Here is a 17327-nt window from a genome sequence, read left to right as displayed (position 1 = left end):
CCATGTCGCATTTTTTTTGTTGAAACTAATGATGCTTTTTAAAAATGTCACTAACTAACAATGCTTCTTAGTTCCATTGAACCACGATGGCATCGCTAACTGACGACACTTCTTACCATCGCAAATGATGGCATTGTAACGATGCTTTAAAGCATCACTCTTCTCAAATTTTGTGATGATTTAAAACATCACTAAGTTGTATATATATAATATATATTAAATTAATAAAAAGTGTACAATACTTGTATATATACAAAATTAAATGTCGATGATAACATAACTATGTATAGCCTCTATAATAATAAAACATATATAACAAAACTCACATAACAAAACTTATATCGTATATGAAAATGTATACATAATGTCACACATAATTAAATGTCCATGATAACTCCAAAAACTCCAAAATATAAATGTATACATCATATCTAAAACTCCAAAAAAAGGTCAAGCTCAGGGCTATCAGTGGTCAATAGCATTATCACCATCATCATCATCTTTATAACTTCCGAATGGATAATCCTAAGGGTGGTTGCACCACCCACGAGGATTGCAGGCGGAAAGGCTCTACGAGATGACCGGAGGCCATTCTAACTTCCGTGTAGTCGAAGAGTTCAACTGCCTTTAGAGTCGGCCACGACTCTACGGTCTCATCGCTCCAAGGAAGATGGAGCAGAGGACCATGATTCTCTGTTCTTTCTTCTCCTTAAAGGCCACGAGCTAAAGAAGGTTGGGGCTACCGACTTCAGCCCAATACGGCCTATTTAGAGTCTGTCCTTATGTTGTCGAACCTAGGTTTCTGATAGGAAACATAGTTGATCAAGATAGAGACCGAATAAGAGTATGGCCCTATCGTTACCTAGACAGTTTCGGAAATGTTCTCCATCTCTTTGCAAAAGAAGACTATGTTGAACCTAGTTAGATTGTCCCATCTGAGGCAAGATTGATTGGCTCAATGGGGTGAGCCAAATTTGGAGATAATTGTAGCCAATGTATTAGCCGTCCACGGATCATAGGTAAGCTCTTGAGTGTTGCGAAGGTTTTGAACTTCAGATTATGAGGTACACTATCCCGAAACTGATTTCGATGGTTGGTGACAAGGCTAAAACCATCTCCCTTAACGTGACCCTCCACCATGATGCCTTGGATAGTTTGGTTTTTCGAACAAGAGACGACAAATTCATGAGAAGAAAGCTGGCTCCGATCTTATGGGCAAGATCTGATCTTATGGGCTTTGTGAGCAAGGATAATTGAAACATCGTTAGTTTTAATTGGTCTTCCAAAGGACTTCACATGAGTGGCTTGGATCAAGTAGCTAGAGATTCCAACCATTTCGTCCATGAAGTGATGCAGAGCGAACGCAGCGGACGGGCTTTGATACCACTTGATGGCACATGCGGACGGGTGTGGGAACGAAAAAGATGACTATGGGGATGGTGGGCATGGCAATATTTTTTTCTCTTGATGGTGGCTGTGAATTGAAAGGAAAAGGTATGCTGAAATGTGATGAGATGAGAAAGGGATGCTCTGGTACCAATTGATGCAGATGGGGGTGGGATGGTTGCTGAAATTTAGGAATGATGGCAGCTGATTTCTTTCTCTCTTTTTTTTTCAATGGTGGCTAGGGTATCTAGGGTTTTCTTTGCGGATGGTGCAAGAAGATGATGAGATGAAGGCTAGTTGGGGTTCACTTGGGTTCAATTAGGAGTCTCACCTTCACCAACTTCTTCCAAAGTTTGGCGTCTCACCAAGAAAAGAGGATAAAGCGTCGCACTCTAAAAAAAAAAGAGAATCACTCTCAATTTTTTTTTCCAAACTCAAATCAATCTATCTCTGAATTTTATTCTTCAACCTCCCCTTTATATAGAGTAAGAGGTTGGAAAAATACGAACTTTTACAACCAAAATTTTAGAATTCTAACTAAACATGGACATTTTTAAATTAAATCAATCATTTAACGAAATAAACTAACGACAACTAAAGAAATCAACTAAACCAACTAAGACTCTTAAATAACTAGGACTCCTCATGGCACATGGAAGAGAGTTCAAATCAACTAGGACTCTTTTTCAAATGCTACATGGACTAAATAGACAACTCCTAATCAATCAAGAACTCCTCAATGCCATGGACTCAATGTGGTTTCATGGCGTTGGGACACAACTCTAATTGAGTCTACACACCCAATCAAGAGGACTCAATGTGACTTTTGGGCGTTGGACACTTGGACTCAAATGAAATTTGACATGCCCCAACAAATGGACTCAAACTCCATAATTCAAGACTCCTGATCAACTTGGACTCTTTAATTGACATATGACTAAGAGTCCAAATCAGCTAGGACTCTTTTACACGACACATGGACTCATTATAAAGACTCCAAATAAATTAGGACTCATGGATTCCAAATAAACTAGAATTTCTTCAACGCCTGAGGACTCAATTGAATTAGGCGTTGGAACACTAAAACTCAATGTAATTAGGTGCTGAAATTTTGTGGACCCAATGTAATTTGGTGCTCACCTAAGGAGGAGATTCAATCTTCATGCATGCCCTAGGATTGGGCTCATGCTCTTGCATCAATTTCTACTGCTGAGAAGAACTCGACTCTGTCGAGTTAGAGTTGATTTGATGAATCCTGGCTCGGATGGGATCCGGCATCTAGTGCACACTCGGGTGCGGGCTGGTGTGTGCCGGAAGAGTCTTGGTTCGGATGGACTCGGCTGATGAAGTACTGGTTGAACTGTTGCTGATGCGGCACACTGACATGAGCTGATGCATGCCGGAGAAGTCCTAATCCTGGTGGACACAAGTCTGGTGCGCACGGGATGTGGGTCCAGTGCACACGGGATGCGAATTCGGGCAAATGTTGGGAGGTTGCATTGCGCACGGCCGCTGCGGCTGCTGCGCTCGGTTACAGACTTGTGTGCGGGCATTGGGCGTGGCACCGCACGCGGATCAGCTAGCCATTGCCTGTGCTTTTCTCGGCTTCTCCAAAAAATCAGATTATCCTCCTCGAAATCAGATGGCAACACTTCTGAAATTTCAGAACCATCTTTTTTTGCAATCGACGCGAACATGTCCTTATCTTCATGGCTGATCTTCTCGACTCATAGTCAACAACCCTTCGGATTGCTGAATTTTCGGGCTTGAACTTAGCAATCTGAAGTGGTCGGTATGGCTCGGGATGAGGCTCCGGTTTCAGTGTCATCTTGTTCAGCAACTTGTAGGAGACAATGCTCATCCTGCTCTCGTTGTCGATGATGAAGTTCATGGCCTTGTTGTTGTGCTCGACATAGACATGGACCACTTTTGGTAGAGCGAAAGAAGGAAGGGTAGCAATAGAGAAGAAGGTCTTGGGAAAGGTGATGGTGGGGAAGAAGGGATCACCTCTGAAATTTCAGATCCAGCTTTCTCGCCTTGCTTGCAATCCGAAAGAATCCAGCAAACCATGCAAACGGGCATATCTGAACTTGCTAGTTCCACCGCGTCAGCTTCTTCTTCGTTGTCTTTTTTTTCTTCTTCAACCTCAGTGGGTTAGGAAGAATTTTAGATGTCGCGGTGATCCCCTCTTCCTCACAAACCAATGTAAATCACTGATCTTTAGTGGGATAAGTATCAGCAAAGTGCCCTCGGCTACTGTACTTGTTGCAATCAGATTGGCTTCCCCTTTGCGGGATAGGACCCTTTTCTTTTTTGCTGGTCCTTACTACTCCTCACTCCATATTTGGACTTCTATTGTAGAAGTTTTAGATCTCATAAAAGGAGAATTACCTCGATAAAAAGAAGTGCTTTTGTTGCTGCATTCCGGAGATCCTCGCCCAACTTAAGGGCGATGCTGAAGTTTTGTCTCCACTGCATCCATCTTTTGTGCCATAATAGTAAGTTGATTGGCAATTGCCCAACATATCTTAACTTGGACTCTATAATTGACACATGACTAAGAGTCCAAATCAGCTAGGACTCTTTCACATGACATATGGACTAATTACAAAGACTCCAAATAAATTAGGACTCATAGACTCTAAATAAACTAGGACTTTTTCAATGCCTAAGGACTCAATTGAATTAGACGTTGGAACACTAAAACTTAATAAAATTAGGTGCTGGAACTTTGTGTACTCAATGTAATTTAGTGCTCAATCAAGGAGAGGACTCAATCTCTACGTACGTTTCAGACTTGGGCTCATGCTTCTGCATCATGAAGGAGAGGAAGACCTTGGGAGTAGGAGCTTGATTTGAGATCTGTGATGGGTAGTAACCATTGTGGTTGTACATTTTTTAGGATTTGCCTTAAGGTTTCGAAATGTTAGAGAGGATGGATTTGCACCCACGTTGGAGTGGCCAAATTTTGTAGCACCTATCGCAATGGATGGGGCTTCGGCAAGCTGTTTTGAGGTGATCGAGGCTTCCGTAGCGAAAGCAGGAGCCACTTCTAAAGAGATTGGAAAGGGGTGGGCAGGCATGGTGAGATGTGATAGGGTCTTTTCTCTATGCCATTATTTGTGCAGGATATGAGGGACTGGGGCATCCGTACTGAGCATCTCGTCGTATGATTTGCTTGTCATACCTACTCTTTTTCAATCGAACGGATTGACCTCCACTTCAGTCGTCGGTACCGAGACACTTTTTCTTTTTTTTTTTTTTTTGCGCTAAAACGGGTAATAGCAAGACACTTCTTTGGAATGTGGTTCGCGTTAGGCCATTGCTGGAAGTCTGACGTTTTGATGTGGAGGATGCAGAGATACTACAGTCGATACCTTCTTTTAGTCGGTCGCGGTGGTTTGATGATGTGGGTGGGAACGGGGTACAGATTTGGGCATGGGAAGGCGGGGTGGGTAAGGGTCGTTCAATCTGGGTTTGCTTGGCATTGATAGGGGGATGGAGCTTGTTGTTCATGGCGAAAATGGTGGGGGAGATAACTGGGACCTCTGTGGTGAACGGTCTTTCTCTCTCCCTGTGAGGAGCTTCTCTCTCTTTCACCCTTCCTCTACCAAAAAAAAAAGGTAGAGTGGTTGGTTGACTATTAATGAGAAATTGGGGGATAGATTATCTGGTTGGAAGAGAAGATATTGCTCTTCTGGGAGATGTCTTACCCTTCTTGATTCTGTACTCACTGCCCCCTCTTTACTGCTTTTCCTTCTCTTAGCTCCAAGATGGGTCATTCAGAGAATTGATAGGATTAGAAGCGCTTTCTTGTGGAGGTCAGGCTTCTATTAGTGGCGGCTTCTGTCTAGTTAGCAAAACAAAGCAGCAAGTAGTGGTTTATTGAACTCTCAACAGTTTAACTGGGCTTTATTGGGCAAACTGCCTTGGAGATTGTTAATAGTGAACAAGCTTATTGACAACAACTCAATTGGTTTCTCTATTTCAGAAGAAGGTTACCTCTAAAGCTCATTGCACGACCTCTAAGCTATCTTCTTTTTGGAAGGGTTAATGAAGATTTCCCTGGCATTCAACTTTGATATCTTTTATATTCGGAGTTGCTGCAACCAAATCGGCTTTTGGGAAGATATATGGATAATGAGTTAACCCTTGGAGATTACTATCCACAGCTCTACCTTTTGGCCTCCGATAGTTCAGCTTTTGCATCCCAAGTCTGGAATATTAGTTCCAGTTCTTGGAAGATTGATTTTTTTTTTTAATATTTGCTCCAATTCTTGGAAGATGATTTCAAAGGAGTCTGGACATTCAGCTTGCTAAGGGGTATGGGGATCCAATGTATTTCACTTAGAATTATGATATGTTAGTTTGGAAATCTAACAATTACACCATCAAACAATTTATCGGTTCTTAATTTTGGAGGTATTGCTGTTCTAAGGATTGTAAGGATTTGCAAAATCTTGTGCTGCCGAAGAGATCAAGATTTTTGCTGGCAAGCTATTTGAAATAAGATTTTAACAGCTGATAACTTGATGAAAAGCTATAGCCTATGTTTTGTGCAAGTCTACGGATAAATCTCTACGCCACCGGCTAACATCCATAACTTATTTCATTTACTTTGCATACAGAAAGCTATTTCTTAAACAACCAAGTAAATAATAATATTCATTAACAGATTTTCGACATGATATGTTTTTTTCCATCAATTATCCTACTTTGTGCTTTCATTTCCTACCATGCACAAAATCCATCGTATTTTTATTTTTTAATTTATTTTTATTATCAATAAAAATATTTGTTTTTTATATTCATGCTAAAATAAATAAATAAATAAATAAATAAAAACTATTTGGACGATGAAGCTCAAAATTTTATCAAATTTATAGATTGGCCAGTAGAACCAACAAAATTATATGATTACAAGTTGTTAGATTTTTTGTCGGTATTTATAAATATAAGTCTAACTTAGTCTATAATTTTATGATTTTGGTGATGGTATAGGCCCAACCTTCGAATTTCATTGGAAAAGCACCTAGAGTCGCCTAATGTGAGAATCGTATTCTCATGGGAATACAACTTTTTCATCTCTCTCCATTAAAAACTCTAACTAAACAAGTGGCTATCTCATTATTTACTGTTGACCACACTTTTCTCTCTCATTTTTCGGCAAACCAAATGAGCCCTAAGCGTTTCTACTAAATCGTTGCTAATTTCTAGTTTCGTTTGCATGCGACGCCGGAAATGTTGACTAGAAAAGCATTTACGGGATGTAACTAAGGACGCGAAGTCTTTGCAAATAGGGGAAGCCACAAATGTCATTTTCTCCCCATATCTTTGTGTATATATATAAATATGTAGCTGCGGAAGCTACTTCAACCATCCGGCAAAGAAGATACTTGCGGTGATCTTATTTGCTGTCGTTAGTGAAGATGACCAAATTATCCTGCGCCTCCTACCTTCTCTTGCTCCTCCTTATCGTCTTCCCAGGTATACTTCCAACCTCCTCCATCATCCATCCAACCAAAATAATCAATAAGATTTCATGGGGGCTCAGCAGCCAAGATGCCTTTCCTTGCCGATTTTGTGGCTTTTAGAGGCTTAGAGATCCATTTAGACTCTATCCGAAGGCCACCGATCAACCGATTGTTCTGGTTAATTGGTCAGTTATTTCTTTTCTTTTTTTTCTTCTTTTACTGTTGTTCTCTTCCTTTCTCCGACGATGACAGTCTTTCAGGCGAGCGATCTGTAACCCCCATGGCGCCGGTGATTTCCGGCGAGCTGTAAATGGATGTAGGCGACGCAGATTTCGACATCCATTTTTCTAACATGTTGTTATCCGGATGCTCACGGCCAACTCGCTTAGCTTTTGTCACGACAGCTGCGCTGGGGCCAACTTTTTGTTTCGTTTTGCCTTTTTTCTGTTTGTTTTTCAAGGAAGCTGTGTTCAAAGCCAAAAAGAAAAAAAAGGGAAGCTGTGCGTTGTTTGTTAATGTACGCCTAGCTGAAACAATTCCGGCACATAGACTGTTTGCATTAATGCTATATAGTGTTGGAGTGGACAGCTATCAATAATAATATCTTGTGATGGCGGCCATCAACCACTACATAGCATTTTATAGTGCAAATCATGTACCTTATGGCCCTACACCAATGGAAACGGAATCTTGCATGCTATGTGGGACTCAGTGCTCCTTTTTGTTTTGGTTCACATTTGCTTTCTATCATGATCATTTTCTCCATGATATAGCTTCTGGATGTTATTCCTTCCTTCTCCTTCAGAAAATATTAGGCTTAACGCTGCCATAATTTTTTTTTTAAACTCATCAGTTTTGGATGACTGACAAGTGACAATAAAACTTGTGCAATTTTGCTTATAGTTTGCATAAGTTGCTCAGATAAAGCTTTATATTAACATCTGGCCGAAACGATTTAGTGTGTCCTTTAACAACTAAGGCCTGGTATGCAGGAGGAGTTAAAGGGCAGTGGGATAACAACAAAACTAACCTGACTGCGCTTCAGAAGCACGTATCGTTCTTGACCGGGACAAAGATGGGGTCATCTATCTAGAAGAGACCTACCAAGGTCTTCTTCTCTTCTATATTTCTTCGTTTCATTTACTCCTGTACTATTTTGGCATCTTTTTCTTTCCTTTTTTCGTTCAATCAACCAGTATTGATTTATTGCTTATGTTTGTCAGGATTCCGTGCACTTGGGTTCGGTGTTGCCGTCTCCTCCGCGGCCTCCGTCGTAATCAACGGCTTCCTCAGTCCCATAACCAACAACGTACGATTGTTTCTCCTTCCTCTCGGCCCTCTTCTTCCCTTCCCACAATATTACGTGCTTAACGTATATGAGTACCAGTCCATGACTACTAAGTAGTAACTACGAACACCCCTGGAGAAATAAATCCAAAGATCTCGAGCCAAACTTTACATGGATTTTTCCGCCCACAATACTAGTAACTATTTTGAATTAGTTTACCAGCTAAGTCATCGAGCATCCACACCCCAAACAGCTCTATTAAAATTTCACTTCATAACAAACTCAGAAGTTGGAGCCCCCCGAAAGTTATGGTTGTGTCACTGAAGATCCCTAAACTACTGTACAACAAAATCTTAGTAACTGAGATTTCTTAGCGTAATCTATAACAAAAGTATGAATTTTTGCTGGTAATCTAAAAAAATAACTCCTAATGAGGCAAATTTGCCTTTCTTAATATTGACAAATCCCTGAACGTACTGGGAATTAACGTTAATGGTATCAAGTTTTATTTGTATCAGCAACCCATTATTGACCTTGCTAACATTCGTAATTGAAATTATTTGAAAATACATAAAGTATAACAAATAAAATAGAAATCATGAAACCTTAAATGTTAAAGCTTGTCGAGTTCATGAATTTCTTCGAGCATGACTGATTGCTTTATCTTTCGTTTTCTGAATTAGGGTTATTTTTCAGAAAGAAGTATCAGCTCCTCTCTCTCTCTCTCTCTCTCTCTCTCCCGTTAAAATTAAAAATAGTCACCATAGGGCACTCAACCATCATGAATTAATTATGGAGAATTGTGCATTAGCTTTTGTGACACTTTACATTTCTTTGTTAATTATAATCATTTCTTAGGTCCTTTTTGGTTCTTTGGACAAAATTTTCATAATTCATAATTTATATTGTCGTGTATGCAGGGATCAATACCAGCAATCTTTCTCCCTGTTCTTGTGGCCAACATTCAAAAAGGCATACATGGAAGCGACACTGGTGCCTATGACACTGAGGGCAGGTAGCATTAAATATATTGTTTATTACTATTTTTACTAAAAGAAGAATAATTCCTTTCTAAAGCTGTATTTAATTATTGAATAATTTTGAAGGAATAAGAAAAAGTTATTTTAATAGGGCTTATGTTGTGGAGCAGAGGATCTTGATGTTGGTTGAGAGGATAATTAGAAAGGGAATAAAGTGCATTGGGTTTTGTGTTAGATTTGAATTTCATCACATAACATTACCCTCCCACTTTTGTTTGGATAAAAGAGTGAATAAGGGAAAAGGATAATCCGAGGGAATAAGACAGACATCATAGAAATTCCACCCCCTGGTGGAATTGTCCAATTTTCGCTGACTAGGGAATAAGATACCTGTTTAGAGGATAGTCTATTTGTGACATAAAATGGTTCTTGGGATGGAATAGAGCAGAATAGGTGTCTTATTCCATCCCTCTTCCACCTTTTGAACAGGGCAAAAGATTTATATGGACAAACTATCGAATTATAGTAGTTGTTAGTATCTTTGATTTTTTTTGGGTACACAAACTGATTCTATCAAAATGCAAACCACCAAGTATATGTAGATCTATGGAATGTGAATATTGTATATGTAAATTTCTATTAGTATTAGATGTCTACCTTTTGATTTTATTCATTTTACTCCAAATAGAATCTTGAAAATAAAAAATATATACAGCTTCCTGTGAAAGGCATATGAAAAGCTGTTGGAGGAAGGGATTTTGAACTAACCATAGAGAAAATTATGAGAGCATTTCTGCATATAGAATGTCTTATGATCGAGTTATTATTCTAATAGCTAGATAGAAGCCTAGGCATGGGATATTGCAATTTATGCAAGTTTAGCTTAGGACATCCATTAGCAATTATGACAAAAAATAGCAGAAACTAATAATACAAGATCCAAATTTTTACATTGTTCGCACTCAAGTTGAAATCTTTCTTACAAACTTCAACTCCTTGAAAAGAAATGACCTTCACTTTTAACAACAAATTTGTTTTTTTGGTAATTGATTAATAAGAAAAAAACTTCCAAAGGAAGATCTTCCAAGAAAATTGCTCTTGGGGAAGCTCCTCATTTCCTAGTTCTATGGTTTTGTTTTTCCCCTTAGCCTCTTCTTCTAGTTCTTTTTCTCAAGAATTAACCTTCTTTCCTTCCACAATCTCTTGAACAGAAATACCTTGGCTTGCCTTGCACAATAAGCAGTGGTGTTTCTCAAAACAATTAAAACAATAACTTCTTTTTTTTGCATGGGTGCCAACAAAACTGCCAAATCCCTTATGATCCTGTGCAGATTGTGAAAGCAAACCCAATAAGTTAAAATGGGAGAGGAAACAAGTGCTAACCCCAGTCCTATATGGACATAAAGTCTAAATATGCCTACTAAATAGAATAAACATTCCATGACTCTCCATTTTCATTCAACTAGAAATATTACTTTTCACTTGATCTTGCAACCCTAATTAGCAGACTACCTCCTCAATTTAGGTGTTAAGGAATTACAAGATCTTCTTGATAAGAGAATCTAATTTCTAACTTCAAATAGCTTTAACTCAATGACATTCATAATCACATATGGGTCAATTAGAACTCCATAAATCTCACTGCTATCACCACTAAACGAAAAGATGCCTTTATTTACAAGCATTGACTTCTGATGTCTTCTAAGCATCGAAGTGCTGACAATTTATTTGCAGATATTATACATTCCAAAGAAATATTTCTGAAATTTATCTTGCTTTATTGAACTTATATTTAGTACCATACCCAATAAGACACCAAAAAAGTAAGAAAAAGAATATGGAATTCTAGCACAAAGTAAACCACAAAATCTTTTAAAGAAAATACAAAAAGAAGATTAGGGCATCGAAAGTCATAACCCAAGGTATGCCGGCTCGGTATCAGGCCTTATACCGGTGCCACACTATCACTGTGTTCGTACGGTACAGCATATCGAGTGTTGGTACGCCCCCCGTATTATATACTGATATAGTATAGTATGCTTCCTGGTTTGGTATGGTGCGATACATATGTCTCATATTACCTGGTTCGGTATGATATGGCGTACCATGGTCATAACCATGAGTTATTCATGAAGAAAGTGGAAAGTTAACAGTTTTAATAATGTAGTTAGAAAACAGAAGCTAACCACTATGATTGGACAATTATTTTATTTTATTTTATTTTGAGGGAAAACTAGTGTTGATTTGTACAATTTTCTGAATTCTGAAAATGAAAGAAAAGAAAAGCAAGTGCCCATGTTTTAAGCGTACATGATACAAGTTGGAACTGAGAAGTAATAAGAAGCTAGTTTCTCTATTTGATAATCAGTGTTAAGGAAAAAAACTACCGCCTTCATTCTTTGTAGGTCACCTTATATGAGTGTTCCATTGTTGAGGTGATACCTTGTGAAAAGTGTATATATTCAAGTGATTTTCCAATTAATGAAGTTTGTTTCCTTTCATTTGATACAAGAATCTGAGATCATTTTCCTAAGCATCAATTGACATTATCATTGTCTTGCCCTTTCTCCTCTTATCGAAGTGCTAAACAATCGTATCCTGTAAGTTTCATTAATTTTTTTTAATATAAACTACATGATCTTTGAAACATCAATTTTGGCAACCATTACATAAATATGCTCAAAAATGGAGTTTCTATATGGAAATTGTTTTGATAGTTTAATGCGAATACTAATTAAACAGTGTAGATGCTAACTTAAAGATGTGTAGCAAATAGTTTTTATTTTCAATATGAAGCACTTTATTCAGGTAGCTGAATAATACGTAATTCACAAGTTTTATGCCTAAAATAGAGTTTGTGTGTAAATATAATGATTGTGGAGATTACAGAGCACAGAGGAACATAATTTTTATTGTCATTAGAAACCTTAATAGTAAAATGAGTAAAGATTATGCAAGAGTATACTTCTTCGGATATTCTCTTAGCAGCAAGGTATGTCGTCTCGGTACCGGACCCCGTACTGGTGCCTCCTTATTAGTACGTCGGTACGCTTGGTATGGGGGCCGATTCGGCATACTGAGAGTCAGTATACTCTCCGTACTGCTTATCAGTATGGCACAATGCGTTCCATACCATCTGGTTCGGTACAGTATAGTATATCTTGCTTAGCAACAAGAGCCTTGTTTATAAATGTCGAGGGGCATGTTGAGAATTTCAATTAGTATAGGATTCAGAATACCTCGTGCTGTCCGGTTCGGTACGATATGGGCATACCTTTCTTAGTCGCATGAGCCTTGCTTATAAATATTGAGGGGCATGTAATTGAGAAGGCCAATTAGCATAAGACTAGTTGCTTTATTATATGTAACCTTATTGTTGAATCAACCTTTTTAGAGAATATTCGTTAATGGCCAACATGATTCTTTTGTTCAAGGAAGCAAATCATTGCAGAGACCCTAACCTTTTCCGTTGAACAATATGTTCTCAGCATAGAAATTCTTTTGTATTTGCTGAGTTACTTTCAGTAAAGAGCCTCATTAGACAAGTCAGATGACTTTAGCAACTATTGCATTATCTTAAAGCCATGTTTACAACTCATTTTAGACTTGGACATATCAGAGCTTTCTGTCTGATAAGATTAGTAGCATAGAATTACTATAACAATTGTAGAGAAAATTTTACTTGCATAACTAATAAATATTCCACTATGCCAGAAACTTTCTGGCCAACACAATATACATTGGTCCAAGCTCAAGGCAATAAATTATAAATGAGTTCCTGTTGACATCCAGATAACCGAAATTAGTAAATAAATCAAATTTGTTTTTTTTTAAAAAAAAAACACTCTCATTGCCCTTCTACAGTGATGTTTATAATTCTAAATTTGGTAATTTATGTATAATTGTTGGTTATAGTAATAATTTCTTAAATTAACTAATTTTTTTTTGTATGGTAGAAATTTTTTAGTATCATATTTTTGTTAAATTTGTAGTACATATACACACAATATATATATACATATACATATAGTATCGAGCTGGGCTGGGTTAGGTAAACTAGGCTCAAAAATTACTGGCCCAAGCTCGGCGTGATTTTAAATCAAGTCTAAAGTTTTTGTCCCAAGCACAACCCCAGCACATAGAAATACTAGCCCAAACATTGTCATAATGTGGGCTGGGTCGAGCAGGCCATGGGCTGGCCCAACCCCAGTTTTCCTTTTGTTTAAAGTTGCATCCAGAAATCAGGGTATTTGTTATTAGTCTTTCACCAAACCCCGCCACCCACCCGCCCCCACTTCTTTTTTTTTCTTTGTCCTTCGTTAAATAATTTTCTACTTCTTTTCTTCATGAATAGGCTAGGTTCTTGCTTATCCCTCCTCTTCCATGCTCATGTTAAAAAAAACCAAGGGGGGAAAAAAATTACTCTGAACTTCCTGTCCCTTGTCCTCCTTTTCATTACGGATGATGTTATCGCATCTTGATATTCTAATGGTGGCTGGTTCTTCATTTCTTGTCAGAACTCCATTAATTTTTTTCAAACCTTAGGTTGCTTGTAGTATTATAGAAGACTTGTTTGAGGATACCAGCAAGTGATTGCGAATTTGCTCACTCATAAGTTGATATACATGTGATGATAAACCCAAAACTAATAAGAAACCAATTAATGAGAACATATTCTTTGCAAGGATCATTTCATTCTCTACAGGTCCTTGTTCTTTTTCTTTTGTTGTTTATTTTCTGGTCTTTGATATAGTTTACAGACACCTATAGGAAAAGTTTTGTTATTGCTTCCCTATAATTCATGGTTTGGTGACTTTCAATACTCGGAGAAAGTAGAGTAGGGAACCCAGCAGCAAAGGGACATCCCCAACTTTTTATTCTTTTAAGTAAAAATTTACACTATTAGTTTTGCACATTTGCGGTTCTCTGATTATAATTTACGGGTTTCGTCCACATGTCACTATAATTGGGTCTTTGAGATAATATGTTCTTATGTTAACTTGTCACTATTAGTTTCGCACATTCGTGATTCTCTATCATTATTAGAGTATTGCATCGGGTAATTTTATTTTCTCATAACATTATTTAAGTTGTGCAGAAATGTGTTTCAATTTTTATATTGTCTTGTGATTAATTACTAAAAACTTCACTAGCAAATTAACCTATTTGCGCAACATGTCAATTGGATTATCTATTAGCAGTTTCACTCTAGTTTACTCTGTCATACTTCAAGATCACACTATGATGTTCTGTTCTATGGCTCACCTTCCCATCTAGTGTAATCAATATTCATTATCTCTTTTACTAAAACTTTTAGAGAAGTGAGAATTATTTTTCTTTATCTCAAATTCTTGACTAGACATAATCTATACAATTTGCAGGTTTGATTCTGAAATGTTCGAGGAGATCTTTCAGAAGCATGCACACACCAACCCTAATGCACTAACATCTGATGAGTTGAATGAGATGCTCAAAGCGAATCAACAACCTAATGACTTCCAAGGAAGGTGGGTTTTCTTGAATTAATAGAAGCTACGAATATAGGAGGCTCATTACTTTAGAATTTTAGTCACATTATAAGCAAATATCAGTCATTCTCATTGGTCCCATATCCATTCTCACTTTGCAATTTGTTGCAGGGTTGCTAGCCGCTCAGAATGGGAGGCTTTATTCTCTCTCGCTAAGGATGATAATGGATTGCTTCAAAAGGACATTCTAAGATCTTTCTATGATGGAAGCCTGTTTTATAAATTGGAGGGGAAGAGAAAGTCTCTCAAATGAAAGCATGAATGCGATAGCTGAAGAGCGGATTGTAGCTTATTAATGCCAATGCACTTATTGCTTGAAATATTGTTTTGGAATGATCATATAGGTTAAAAAATTGTTCCTACTGCTCACAATTTCATAATTCTCGATCTCTGTCGCGCCCTGCCCCTGGCATGACCGGCTCTTCTCTGCAATAGTAGTGATCGGGGATTTATTTGGTGGGGCATGACGAGGCTCAAAATGAGCATAGATGGTATAAAGCCAGGCTGGATTGGGTTTGAGCCTGTAGATTTAGATTTCATGTTCCTATTGACTGGTGGCCTAGCGAGCATGAACTTTGCCTACCTACCAGATATTAGATAGGTTCTTAATACCCCAACCTCCATTTTTAGATTTGCAGACTCCTTTCCAAGGAATGCCTTGTGAATTTCGATGGTTCAAGCATGAAGATCAACATTTTGTTGGCTTCATGTTATGCCAGAATGATGAAGATTCATAGCTTTAGAGAATGTAAGTTATGATTCTTTCAGTGGCTTCTTTCTTTAGGACTATTATAGATAAAAGTGTTTTCTCTATAGGTTTATGGTCTGATATGAATCAGGTTCACATGCTATATTTCAGGAAACATTATGTCATCGCTATTCCATTAGAGTGCAAGTCCATGGTATTATGTTTGGCAAGTGAATCTGAAAGATGTACATTGAATACTATGCTTGCTGGCTGTCGCAAGTGGTGGAAACATATGAAGAATTGTTATTTGATACTTAAATGCAAAATAATAAGATGTAAATCTGTCACCATACTCGGATCATCATATTTTCTTGAGATGTTCAAGTTAAGGCGGCAGTATTTTTCCTCTTGCTTAGGTCTACAATTTCTAAGCCCTTTTAGCATAGGTATGATTGTCATGTCCTGAATTATTTCAATTGTAGAATTTCTATCATGCCCCAAATCCACCATCTGGGTTGACACATGACCCGGCTATACATTTCTTAGTGTAAATCCCTAAGGAGCATGCAAGGCTTGCTGCACAAAAATAACATTCACCATGTAATTCATCTTTTCAATATAACATAAATAACTCCGCTATTTATAAATAACATCCCATTTAGACTAACTATGTGACGACTATGCAGACTTGTATTTACTCTCATATTAGCTTGGACTGAGTAGAAGGTAGGTATTTATATTAGACCAATAAATCCAATAATATCTTCTAGCTAGTTTTTCTGGATGAGATTCTAAATTGTGACAAATGGTGTGGACCCTATAGCCTGTATGGACTGGAGGATACTACAACAATAGCCCATTTGAGTTAACCACGGACTAATCGTGATGCTCATAATTGGATTAGAATGGATTTGGACCCATAGCCTAATGAGAATACGAAGATATAAACGGGGAGAGTATGTGAGGATCCATGCAGATCTATATTTAATCCAACATCGACTATGGACTAGGTAGATTTTGGGTACTTATACAATACTAAGGAACCGAAATAATAACTCCTAGCTAGCCTTTTTGGGGAGGTCCTGCATTGTTACGGTATAAATTTATTTATCATCCAATGTCATCGAAACTTTATTCTTCTTCCTTCTCTCACTAGTGGGCCAATTTCAGCCAAATCCTATGCATCCTATCGCTCCGAAAAGATAGTTAAGAAAATAGTAGAGGCTAACTAGCTTAGTAAGAAATTTCCTATACAAGTATACCAATATATATAATGCAATAATACATACATACATATACATATACATATACATATACATATACATATACATATACATATACATATATATATACATATACATATACACATATACATATACACATATACATATACATATACATATACACATATACATATACACATATACATATACATATACATATACAGATACACATATACATATACATATACACATATACATATACATATACATATATATATATATATATATATATATATATATATATATATATATATATATATATATATAAATTAACTGTTGAAAGGCAGCAAGCATAAGGTAATAGTATATATTGTAAAATAAGCAATAATCAAATATTGATAACATCCGATAAACCCAATATGCATCAAAATATGTTAATAATAGCAATTGTCTCATTTTTGTTTTCAAATAAGTATCTTATCTTCAATTAATTCAAGTTAGGCTCGATGTCAATCCTGAGATTTCATAGTAATGACCTCTAATTATTTTGATTGAATTGGACTAGCCATAGCCATGCTCCAGCCCATGATCTGTAAGCCAAAATATCACATTCCTGTCTATGGCGGTGCTATCCATGATGTCATTCCTGCTCATGGTAGGCTATCCATAATGCCATGTTGCTCCTCGTGGTGGTTATCTATAATGTCACATTCTTGCCTTGCCATGTAGTCCAACACATCATTTTATTATTCATTCATTA

At 37.4% G+C, this 17327-nt stretch overlaps 1 protein-coding gene across 5 annotated transcripts; it reads left to right on the top strand.

Moving 5' to 3' along the window:
• The first annotated feature begins 6719 nt into the window (after positions 1-6719).
• Positions 6720-15036, top strand: LOC103696166 (probable peroxygenase 4). Of its 5 annotated transcripts, none has more exons than XR_005509183.1 (6): positions 6720-6873; positions 7853-7968; positions 8084-8169; positions 9069-9163; positions 14510-14635; positions 14768-14821. XR_005509183.1 is itself a non-coding variant. In XM_039120591.1 (5 exons), exons 1-5 carry the CDS (start codon positions 6816-6818, stop codon positions 14907-14909), a joined length of 507 nt encoding a protein of 168 aa, XP_038976519.1. In that variant the 5' UTR covers positions 6756-6815; the 3' UTR covers positions 14910-15036. The 5 variants fall into 5 exon arrangements, 1 of the variants encoding a protein (XP_038976519.1); XR_005509185.1 differs by lacking the exon at positions 6720-6873 and adding an exon at positions 6916-7037; XR_005509184.1 differs by lacking the exon at positions 6720-6873 and adding an exon at positions 6916-7045.
• The last annotated feature ends 2291 nt before the right edge of the window (positions 15037-17327 follow it).

Source organism: Phoenix dactylifera, unplaced genomic scaffold (assembly GCF_009389715.1).
Source record: "Phoenix dactylifera cultivar Barhee BC4 unplaced genomic scaffold, palm_55x_up_171113_PBpolish2nd_filt_p 000834F, whole genome shotgun sequence".
Lineage (NCBI taxonomy): Eukaryota > Viridiplantae > Streptophyta > Magnoliopsida > Arecales > Arecaceae > Phoenix > Phoenix dactylifera.
This window is presented reverse-complemented; position numbering and strand designations above follow the sequence as displayed.

Coding starts and splice junctions, on each gene's coding strand:
- LOC103696166 (XM_039120591.1), top strand. CDS start 6,816: ATGACCAAATTATCCTGCGCCTCCTACCTTCTCTTGCTCCTCCTTATC. Junction 8,170..9,068: donor TCAGTCCCATAACCAACAAC/GTACGATTGTTT, acceptor TCGTGTATGCAG/GGATCAATACCAGCAATCTT. Junction 14,636..14,767: donor CCTAATGACTTCCAAGGAAG/GTGGGTTTTCTT, acceptor AATTTGTTGCAG/GGTTGCTAGCCGCTCAGAAT.